The sequence below is a fragment of the Arachis hypogaea genome, chromosome 5, assembly GCF_003086295.3.
Source record: "Arachis hypogaea cultivar Tifrunner chromosome 5, arahy.Tifrunner.gnm2.J5K5, whole genome shotgun sequence".
Taxonomy (NCBI): Eukaryota; Viridiplantae; Streptophyta; class Magnoliopsida; order Fabales; family Fabaceae; genus Arachis; species Arachis hypogaea.
This window is the reverse complement of record NC_092040.1, coordinates 112,650,919-112,662,612: the sequence shown is the minus strand read 5'-3', so window position 1 is coordinate 112,662,612 and position 11,694 is coordinate 112,650,919. Positions and strand designations below refer to the sequence as shown.

At 30.8% G+C, this 11,694-nt stretch overlaps 2 protein-coding genes across 2 annotated transcripts; both read left to right on the top strand.

The window, feature by feature from the left end:
* The first annotated feature begins 440 nt into the window (after window positions 1-440).
* LOC112804014 (uncharacterized) lies at window positions 441-1,178 on the top strand. The gene has a single exon (XM_025847452.1). It carries the CDS (start codon window positions 441-443, stop codon window positions 1,176-1,178), a length of 738 nt encoding a protein of 245 aa, XP_025703237.1.
* A 5,740-nt stretch (window positions 1,179-6,918) lies between these two features.
* Window positions 6,919-11,582, top strand: LOC112802836 (uncharacterized). Its single transcript, XM_025846196.3, has 3 exons — window positions 6,919-7,296; window positions 7,411-7,615; window positions 11,156-11,582. The coding sequence occupies exons 1-3, from the start codon at window positions 7,135-7,137 to the stop codon at window positions 11,227-11,229; spliced, it is 441 nt and encodes a 146-aa protein (XP_025701981.1). The 5' UTR covers window positions 6,919-7,134; the 3' UTR covers window positions 11,230-11,582.
* Window positions 11,583-11,694: the final 112 nt, after the last annotated feature.

Here is an 11,694-nt window from a genome sequence, read left to right as displayed (position 1 = left end):
TTGGATTGTTGGATTAGCTAAATACTCAATGAGACATATGATTTATTATTGGAATCTGGTTTAGGATGATATATGTATGGTGTGTGCTGATATGATGTGTTTAGGATTGTTGGATTACCTAAATAGTCAATGAGACATATGTATGCTGTGTGCTGATATGATGTGTTTATGATTGTTGGATTAGCTAAATAGTCAATGAGACATATGTATGGTGTGTGCTGAGACTGTTACTGAGAATTTGGCATCTGGTTTAGGATGATAAACAACTCTGTTTTGTTTTGAGACTGATATTGGAGTGCTGGGAAATTGTCTAGCTAAATACTTAAATCTGTTTCTGGTTTGTTTGAAATTTGAGCATTGTTTACTTAAATGAATTACTATAGGGACTAATCCCAGCCATACAAGAGATTTACCCAAATGCCAACCACAGATTCTGTGCAATGTATATATGGCAAAACTTTCGCAAGAAATGGAGTGACTTACAGCTAAAAATGTGCATGTGGTCTTGTGCCAAGGCAACCACAACACAAGACTTCAATGCTGCCATGGAGAGACTGAAAAGCATTAATGCTGGGGCTTGGGAGTACCTGCATAAGATTAGTCCCAAACAATGGAGCAGAGCTCATTTCAGTGAATACCCTAAGTTGGACAACTACACTAACAACAACTGCGAGGTGTTTAATGCCAAGGTTAAGAAGATGAGGGGTAAGCCGATAATTACAATGTTGGAGGAAGTCAGGTGCTACGTAATGAGGATTCTGGCTAGGAACAAAAAAGTTTTGGTTGGGTACAACGGAAGACTAGCACTAACCAAACAGAGCAGATTAGAGAGGGAAAAGCGAGAGAGCAACAAATGGATGCCTCTGCCTACTGGAGATGACGCAGGGAATGTGTATGAGGTGCATTGTTTTCCAACGAAGGTAAGTGTGGATCTTGGCAAAGGTACATGCAGCTGTCGACTATGGAAAATCATAGGTTTACCATGTAGACATGCCTGTGCTGCACTGGCTTACCAGAACAGAAGGCCAGAAGAATATGCCCACAACTGGCTCACCATGGGTGCATACAACGCAGCCTATCAGATTACTATGCGTCCAGTTCCAAGCCAGGAGTACTGGGAGCACGATGTTGATACCCTCCCCATTCTGCCACCACGGTATAGAAAACCAATTGGTTGACCTACACTCAAGAGAGACAAGAGAAATGATGGCCCTAAGGAGAAGAGTGACCCTCATAGAACAACGAGGAGGATTGGGACTATTATCTGCAAGTATTGCCTCCAGGTATGGTAAACCAATTATAGTTGAGATTCTGTCCTGTTCTATAGTTATTGATAAATGTGATTACTAGTTCAAATTATGACTAATACGTTTATCATTAGGCTGGTCACAATAAGAGAAGTTGTAAAAAGCGGAAGGAAGCTGCAGGTGAAGGGAGTTCTGCCCCACAAGCACCAGCAGATGTTGAGGATGAGGATTTACTGGCTGAAATGTACTATGAGGAGACCTTAGAATCTACACAGGCTGAACAGGAGGCCACTGAAGAAGGAAACGAATCTGCAAGAACCAACACTCAACAAGTAAGTGCATTGTTTTAATCATTTAACTAAGCTGCCTAGCAAACCTTGTGTGATAATAACTGACTTGTTTTATGGTTTGCAGCAGCCTCACCCAATGCCTCCCCCACCAACTGCACAGCCACAGCCACAGCCAACCAATGCAACAACCAGAAAACAGCTTAAAAGGAGAAGTGTTAAACGCCTGCCTCCGATCGGACAAAGACAGCAGCCAAGTACACCAGCTGCCAACCAGCCAGCAACAACTCCCTCCACACACAACTCTCAAACTACACCACATCCACTACAAGGTGCTAGTGCAGGAACAAGCACCCGGTTTATGCAGTTCATGTCCACACCTGGAGTTGTGACTCCAACAGCTACAGGTCCAGGCACATCTGATAGAGGGAGAGGTCAAGGTAGAGGTCGAGGCAGGATACGGGGGATCAAGCAGAGGAAAAAATGGTTTATCAAGCGGGAGCAGTAACTCGACCCCAATATCATAGACTAATACTGCAAAATTTAGAATCTGGCTTTTTGTTGTTTTTAGGTTACACTTGTGAGATACATAACTCTTGTGTTTTCTGATGCATTTTCATCCTATTGCTTAGTTCTGACTTAGTAAGGCTTTTTTTGAGGGTGTAAATTCAGTGGCCAGTACTTGGCTTTTTTGTCTAATATCAGAATATTTGGTGCCTCCAGCATCCATATATATATATATATATATATATATAATGAACAATTTATTTGTTAAGACAATTATATACTTGCCATCTTTTGCTTCTTTTTGATATCACTTTTGTTATTGTTACAACATTTTCGTCATCCAATTTGTTCCTTACTCATATATTGAAAAGCAAAATTATCAGGTTGCTAATTTCTACCTTACTGTTTGATCCTTAATGTTATCAGAATCATTTTAGATTGCAGCAACAAGTTCAAACATTGTGTATCTACATCAATGTATCACATGAAAAGCAAACTAGTATAGATTAGGAACAATCCATATTATGCCAATATCATTCAAAAATATTAACTATGACAGACCAAAGACCTCTCTTTTTACAAGTTTTATGATTTCATAACCAAATACAACTCACAAAACAGACAAAATGCTATCCCCAGTGCAACAGTAATAATCATCACTCTAATTCCCCTAATTTCACCCCTAATTTCAACCCTAAATTTGTCTATCTTCTTAGCCATAATTGAGGATGCTTGCAGATTTTCCCCCCTGAATTCAGAGTCAATCCATCATCAGGTGTTGCATAACAATGCTCGAACTTCCTCTTGGCTAAACATCTTGCCACGCCCTCCCATCCTTGTTCGAGTTCATCCACCCAAACAAAGTATCTGCAATCTCTTGTCTAAGAGAAAAAAAATCCCAAATTTGTCAACTAAAACTCAGAAATCATTGACTAACCTCAACAACAACAGCAGCTGTCCCGTACCGCCCATAGAGGACATCTGATGAACCATCTGTTAGGGTTCGTAATCGTTCCAGACTCCATCAACACAACATCTCTCCCACAGAAATATTTGCCGTCGAGCTTCTTCTCCTTCATCTTCTTTGAACTTGAAGAACTGCTGCGAGTTCCAAAATTTTCATCTGAGTTAAATCTGCGTGATGACATTGCTGGGGTTCTGAGATCACTCTGGGTTATGGTTCGAATTGCAACAAAATTTCAGATTTGGGGTTATGGTTCGAATTGGGGAAGAGAGCTTGCTAGGGTTTTCATTTCAACCATTACCAGATCCACGTGGATTGGGCTTTGGGAGGTTCGGATTGCCATGTAGGACTATACAAATCCGAAGCAGGTGCCAACCCAAGTCAGGCTATTTTTGTCACACGGAGTCCATCTCTCATGGTTACAAAGTCAGTTTCCTTCTACGATGGGTACATTTGTCAGCGTTCTGAACTATCATGAATACAAATGGTCAATTATTCAATAATCTAATAAGAGAAATAAAAAAGTAAAGTACTTATTAATTAAGAAGTGGGAATTTGGTAGAACTTTTTCTGCCGCTTCAAAATTGATGTCATTATAAGTAAAAGTTTGAGAAATTATTATTTTATTTTGTAAAAATACTATAAATATATTAAATATTATGTATTTATATATATATTTTTTTAATTATATAATCATCTGTAGAATATTCATTCTATAATATCCGCGGAAGTGGAAATTTGGACCGCAACACTTGCTTAAGTCAAAGTAATGATTACTCAACTAATCTAAGTTGATTATAATAGATGAATATTAATATTGATATGTTCATTAATGAATAAGTTAAATTAATATTATTTATCATTATTTCTTTTAAATTTTTATGGGTATGTCTAAAATGCACACAATAACTACGTGTTTATTGAATGCGCCATGTTTATATAGACCATTAGATTTTATTAAATGAAAATCAAAGTCTAATATAAAAGAAGAAGGGTATATCTAAAATGAGTACAATAATTATGTACTTATTAGATAGTGACATTTTACATTTATATAGATCATTAAATTTTATGAGATAAAAATCAGACGTTAATATGAAAGAACAACATTGATGGACTTTAATAAATAAAGAATATCCTAGTACATACCTTAAATGATACTACTTTAATATACAGTCTTTAAATAGCAACAGAATCTTTTATTCTTAAATAATTAAATATAAAACATATAAATACAAAAATATAAGTATTTTTTATTCAATAAAATTAATTATTATGCAAGAAATTTTATAATATTAAAAAATTATATTAAAATAAAATTTTAAATTGTACATAAAAATATAAAATAATAAAAATTTTATTTTATATTACTTGATAAATAATTAAATTATTATATTCAAAATTTATTAATTAACTAATTTTATTAAAAATATTATTATATAAAATATTTTTTATCAAAATATTTTGAAAATATAATTTATTTAAAATATTATATATAATACATGAAAATATTAACTTTTTTTATTTTTTAGAAAAATAAAATAAATAATATAATTTTAAATACATGCCTATCAACTATTATATTATTATATTTAATTATATTAGTAAGATCTAAACTAATCAAACTTACATAATTAAAAATGTAAATTTTGAGATACCGTGCATATGTCTTTTAAATCATGTTTTGATCGAGAAGAGTGTTCAGTAAATTTTGTGATTTGTAGCCATCAATTAGTTATTATTGGTGATTTTAATTATGTGAAATTTTATTTAAAAGTGTGAGATTACTCAATTTACTTTTGTTGATTAAATACTAACCAAATTTTAATAAAACTGGTGGTCCCTAGATTTTTTATTTGATTAATAGACAATTATATTTCACCTCAAACTTGCTAACTCCCTTCTTAAAAAATAAAATGAATTGAATTTTCAGATTGCTTATTTTTTAGCCAGATAGAAGACTACGTCCCATTTGTTTGTGGAATAAGAATGATTGATTCATTTGCTCATATTTAGCAAATAAACACTGAAAAATAAATTTATACTATGGAATTAGTGAATGCTTATATACTGCTGATAAAAAAATCCACATATAACAATCACTCAAACAAGAGATTTCAAGATTAAGTATATTGTGCTCAAAACCTCAAACACCACTAACAGCGAAATACATAGATAACAATGGTTCAACAAGGAATACTAATATTAGGTATAATTTGAGATTATGATGCCTTTCAAAACTTTTATAGAGGCACTTATATCTTGGAGTTTTATTTTATGCAAATTTTATTAAATATGTGAACAAGTCTACCATGCAATTTATGTTTCTTAGAGATGGTATTTCATGTTAATTTTATTGAATATGTGAACAACTCTGTCACATAATCTATATGTTTAGACCACTTTTTTTAATAAAAAGTATTTAAATAATAGCATCTCAACAAATTATGCTTATCAAATTTATTTTGTTCTTGATAATTAAATTCTTAAATAATGACAATATAACTTAAAAAATATTAGAAAAACTACTAGACAAGCATTAAAAATCATTAGTTTAAGATTTAATTGCTTTGTTAGTTTTTATGTTTTTATCAAATTTTTAATATTAAAATTTATAATTGACTTTTTTTTGCTAAATATATTTTTTTCACCTAAGTCTTTAATATCTATTTTTTATTAAAATATAAATGTTTTTTGAAAATTATTTTATCGATTAATCTAAGATGAATTGCAGAATAACAAAATGTAAATCTATTAAGATAATTATGTTTTTTTCTTAAAAATAACTACAAGTAAAAATTTAATTAAAAGATTATCTATTATAAAGACCAAATTATAAATTTTCTATAAATACCTAACTAAAAATTAGTAAAAAAATAAAGTAATAAATAAATCTTGAGAATTTATATTTTGAATATATTAGTCTTTAAAGAAATAAAAGTATCAATAAATTAAAATCCTTTAAAATAGCAAATATGGATACCTTATTTTTAAATTAACCCCTATGATTAGGATAGAATGTCTTAATTTAAACTAACTTATTCACATTTGTTATTTTACAGGACTTTATTAATATTTTTTTTAAGATTAATCTATTCAAAATCTAAATACTTAGAATTTAGGAGTTTATTTGTCACTTTATTCTTAGTAAATTACATAAATGATCAATCCTTAGTTCAAATAAGAATAAAGACCCAATCCAGTCTTTGTTTATTTTTCAGGAAAGACAAGACACCCTTTATCCAATAAAAAGAGACATTCCAGTTCTCAACTTTTTCATTTTAGAATAATACAAACTCATCCGTTAAAAAATCAATTAAATAGTAACAAAAATTAGTTTTGTGAGAATTTTATTTATAATTGATGGAGTTTTAAACACCCCACAAAGTTTTTTTTTTAACAAGATAACCAATTATGACTATTACTATCATCACCTTCTTCATTTTTATCATTATCACTTCTATCTCTACTATTTCTATTGTGTAACCATATTTTATTACCATCGTTATCTTTTCTACTATCATTATCACCAATATAAATATCATCAACATTAATATGATCTCATTTTATTTATTGTTTTATGCTATTTTTTTCTTAAAAGGTCTTCGTATTTTAATCACTTTTTTTTCTTGTGACATTATTTTTAACAATAACGTTTCTCTGTTTTATTATTGTCAGTGAAATTTTTTTTCAAAAGTAAACTTATTAATAGTTCGTAATAAAAGTTTAAAATTTTCACAAATTATAAATAAAATTCTCACAAAATTAATTTTTATTATTATTTAACAGATTTTTTAATAAAAATATCTTATTATTCTAAAATAAAAAAATTCAAAACTGAAATACCCTTTTTTTGACAAAAAAATATCTTGTACTTCCTAAAAATAAACAAGGATCCAATTGAATTTTTACTAATCGAATAATTAGTTTGTTGACGCAACATTTTACACTGGAGTCAAATTTTCAAAATTCAATTGACTAAAAAATATTAAGGCCCTCTTCTTCCCTTTTTTCTTTATACATATATATATATAAAAAGCGCGGGAAAAGCAAGCCTCATTGCCGCCAATAAAATCCCCAAATAAAACCCTCTCTTCTTGAGAAAGGAAAAACAGAACAACCGAGAAGAATGGAGATTCGAGTAAGATGCAACTGCGGAGAAGATAAAGAAGAAGGAAGATGCAAAGAATGGGCCATTGTTGAACTCCAAGGCGTCGTCGAACCCCAACCAGGTTTCCATGACTCCCTCCCAAACCTTCAAATCGGAACTCTCTGCCGTCCTTCTTCTCAGGTCCACAAAAAAAAATCATTTTTTTATTGCACCCCACAAATAAATTAGAGATTTTTGTTGCGACCCATGATTTCTTATGCACCATTGGTTGCGTGAACGGTCCTTGTTGTTCAGGAAGTGTATACTTTGACTATTGGGTATCACGAGCTGACTGGGTCAAAGGTTCCTCTGAAGAAGCCAATGATGGTGCTCAAGAAAGTGAAGCACTCTCCCCTTGACAGAGGAGAAAGCAGCGGTTGTGGTGAGATTGAGCTTCAAGTTGTTGGAATCATTCGACATAGGATCCTGTTCAAGAACAGACCTAAAGCCCTCATTTCTAGTAAGTCATTCCCTATGCTTATATACTTACATCTGTCCCTTGTTGGAATTTCAATATTTGTGGAACAAGGAAAAAAGGGTGCCAATGCTCTATTATATTTTATTGTCACCATATGTTTTTTTTTTTTTTAAATTGATTGATGCCGTCCTCATTCTAATACCTTAGTCCTTTGCTTTTATCTTTAAATAGTGTTTGGTATCATAGTTATTTAAATTTCTAGTGTGCAAATATATATTAAGGGTTTTACTAGAACTTTAGAAGTAGATTTTATTAAAAAAAAAATATATTTTTTTAGTTATTGATTCCTTGAAAGGTATTGAATAATTCAAAGATTTTTATTTCAAAATTCTTAAGAACACTAGTTAGCAAAACATTTATAATAATTTAACACTTAAATTTTATGAAAATACTAGAGTCAAGATATTTATATAGACCACTAGACAAATAAATAGATCTAAACACTTTAACTTTATTCTCTTTAACCATCCTCCTTGTGTTTTGTGGGCTGTTTTTTGACTTTTGCTATTTGTGTAGCATTACTCCTCATTGAATGTGCTATTGCTGCTCTCAGTTTTCTTTATTATTTTACTTTTGATCAAAATAATTGAGATGTTAAATTGTGGACACAAGACCATCTTAGAGGTCATTTGTTCTTTAAGTCTTCCTAAGAAAAGTAAGAATTTGGCTTCATTCTTTTCTGAAGTTACTTTTAGCTAAAGTGCTTCATAAAGTCAAATTCCTCCCCCTCCCTTTTATTTTATTAGGAAAAAAAAATGTAAATCAAACACTTATTCTTATGCTGGCAGCACCTTAGAATTTCTCTTTGTATATTAGGACAGTTGTGGAGCAACATATGACACATCAAAAAAGTGTCAGCATTTACAAGTTTTTTAGCGAGTCCCATTTGTTAGGGAGATTCTTAGGTGCATTCAGGTGTAATACAAAACCGTTGAATGTGTGTCTTATAACTTATGTGGGTCATTCTTCTCTCTCATTTTAGTATTTACATTTTCACTTTAATTTTTATTTAGTTTTTGAGTGCTCTCATGTAGCATGGCATGAGAATATTAAGAATCTTATCATCTGGTGTTATGCCTTTGGCTTTGGCTTTGGCTTAGTGCTTGCTCACTTGGTAGTAAGTGGGGTGTCCCTTTTTCTCAAAGTTTGAGGCTCAAGCAAATTATAAATATTATCATCTAATTAATTTAATATCACATCATTTGAAAGACTATGACTATAACCATCTAAATTGTTTTTGAGTTCTTGAATGTTGTGTTCAACAAAATGATTCCATGAATTCTTACACTATAGGTGGATCAGAATTAAACATAATACTAATAATGGTAAAAGTCTAATAATAAACTAGTTTTATATATTTCTGTTTATCTTCTTAGGCATTATTAATACAAGGAAATTTCAAATTTCAACTAAGATATGGTCCATGGTCTAAGACTTAACATAATGGGAATCTTTTTTCCTTTGGCTCTCTATCCGTATGTACTTATGTATGTGAAAAAGATTCTGATGTAGCAATCTGCCTACCTTAATGTGGGGTCTCACATGGTTCTGCTGTACAGCTTGTATTGCAAAACCACAAGCACTATCTTTCTAGTTTCTATCATTAGCATTTCAAGGAAAAATCCTTTTCACCCCGTTAGGTAATTATCCCAAACATAAAATACAAAGGCATAGAGATAATAATTAAAAAGAAAATTGTTTTGGTAAAGTTGTTGTCTGCCTTTATTTGTCATTTTTTTTACTGATTGATGTTTTGGTGTCAATTGATAAAATTTTTATTTTTTAAAAATAATTTATTAAAATCAGTTTATGAAAGATAATTTTTTTGAAAACTATATCATTTATATTTGACAAATTTAACTAAAATAATAAAAGTGAATTTTCATAATAGATATAAACATAAATGTAAATTTAGATGTTTATTAATATACAAGATTATGTTAGATTTTTAAATTTTAATATGTATGAGCGACTTCAAAAAGTATCTACCTAAATGTAAATGAAATACTTATGCTTCTCTAATAAACTTTACTAAACCAACCAAGTCTCAATATTATTTATTTTCTAAAAAGATATTCAAACATAGTCTTTTTAATTTGCAATCTATCTATTTGAACACGTCACCCATGTCACCTTCTTATCCCTTAAATGTTCTCAATCCAAGATGATCACTCCTACCCTTAAAGAAAACACTGCCTACCCCAATCAAGCAGTCCCAACCATGAAATAAAGCCTTCATAATTTTTCCTTACATGCTTCTTTGTACTAGTATTTGTCCTTCTCAATGCTACCAACTTTTGCAAGTTGCAACTCCACTTTGAATTCTTTATTAATTGCTTTTCTTACTCTTTGTCTTCAAGTAACCCAATTTTCAATGTATAATGCATATCAGGTGGGGGCATGCAACTTCTTCATCACAAAAGATCACATCTTCTAATTAAACTATAGCATGCTAAAATACTAACCCCATGATTTGTTTTATCTATCTCCCATTAGAATACTCACTTCAAATTTCCATTGTCCAATCTTAGTAGCATTCCTAATCATTCTTCAAGCATTGTTAAACATTATTGCCTCAAATCTAGAACTTTACTCTACTTATAAGATTCTACACTACATATAAAAAAATTGCCCCACACGCATTAGCTTACACCTCATGCCTCAAGGTGGGGAAAGAAGAAATTAGCAGATTCTTACAATGAAGAGATTGATTGCTTCTTTAGACATTTCTTTGAACCTTCACTTGTAGTTGCTACACGTGCCTTCATTGTCTCTCTTTTCTATTTTCTCTTTAATGGAAGTTTATTCTTTTTTTGCATACTCATAATATATTATCATTCATATTCTTAGAATAGAAATCTATTATTACATGGCTGCTAGAATTGGAACATAGATGGAAACCTGCTACAAATTTGTTGCTATGTTATATTAGCATTTAAGGGATGATAACCAAATGTAATTTCATTTTGCCATTTGATGAAAGATTCTGTCAAGCAATCATTTCAGTTCTAAAGGGTTAGTTAGATGACTGAAAAAAATCATTGAACAATTTCACCTAATTATTATCCTGATTAAGGCAGTGTTTGATTGAGGAGTAAAAGTAGGTGAAATTTTCTAAGAATGATGGCATTCATAGCTCCAACCAAACATAAAGTAAAAAGGAAAATGGGTAATCAATTTATTTCAAATAGGATATCATTAAAAGTTTATTTGGTATGTTAAAGTTAAACTGTGAAGTTTAAACCCTCAAAATCTGTTATCTATAGTTTAATAACAATTTTTGTGGTTATAAAAAGGCAATTATTTACTGCTTTGAGTACATGCACTTGGCAAAGATTTAACTTAGGTACAGTTGACTCTTCAACTAGTTATTGAGAAAAAGGAAATGATTGGTTTTGTCATTGTCAAATATTTGCATTATGTATAGTTTGTCACCATTTGGAAGGGCTTGCATTTATTTGAAGAAATTAGAATCACAATTGCTAATGTAATCCTTGCTTCTTGTATCCTTTGTTTTTGAAGAACCACAGCCAACATCAAAGGAAAGACAAAAGTCTATCATGTTGGGTTCTGTTCCTTCAAATCAAGCTTTGTGACATTCTAAGTCATTTTCACACTGAAATCACATTAGACCAGAAAGCTGTGAGGAACTTGAAAGAGACCCTTATCATCATCCTCTTCTTATTATCATAGTTTTATAATTATGATAATTTAGAAGCCAAAAATCATCTGAGTCCATCTGTCATTGATTCACATTTGTAATCTTAGTGACCACAGATATGTGGAACACCAATAATGGCAAAAGTGATTGTGATTTATCATTATTGGCAATTTGTCATTATCTTTACTATTTTGTTTTGATGTAAATATATGACTTAAAACTTAAATGATAAAAGCTTGGAACTTGTAGCAAATTATACTATAAAAGTTCTACATAGTTTTTTTAAATGTGTTGATTTGATAAAATACTTTGATCGTTAAAGTTATACTTGAGTCTTAATTTAGTTTTTAAATTTTTTAATTGATTTTGTGATAGAAATTACTGTAGAGACTGACGTGAT

Excerpts from the sequence above, each read along its gene's own strand:
- LOC112804014 (XM_025847452.1), top strand. The coding sequence starts at position 441 with ATGTATATATGGCAAAACTTTCGCAAGAAATGGAGTGACTTACAGCTA.
- LOC112802836 (XM_025846196.3), top strand. The coding sequence starts at position 7,135 with ATGGAGATTCGAGTAAGATGCAACTGCGGAGAAGATAAAGAAGAAGGA. Across the intron at positions 7,297-7,410 it reads TCTGCCGTCCTTCTTCTCAG|GAAGTGTATACTTTGACTAT; the intron begins GTCCACAAAAAA and ends CTTGTTGTTCAG. Across the intron at positions 7,616-11,155 it reads ACCTAAAGCCCTCATTTCTA|AACCACAGCCAACATCAAAG; the intron begins GTAAGTCATTCC and ends TTGTTTTTGAAG.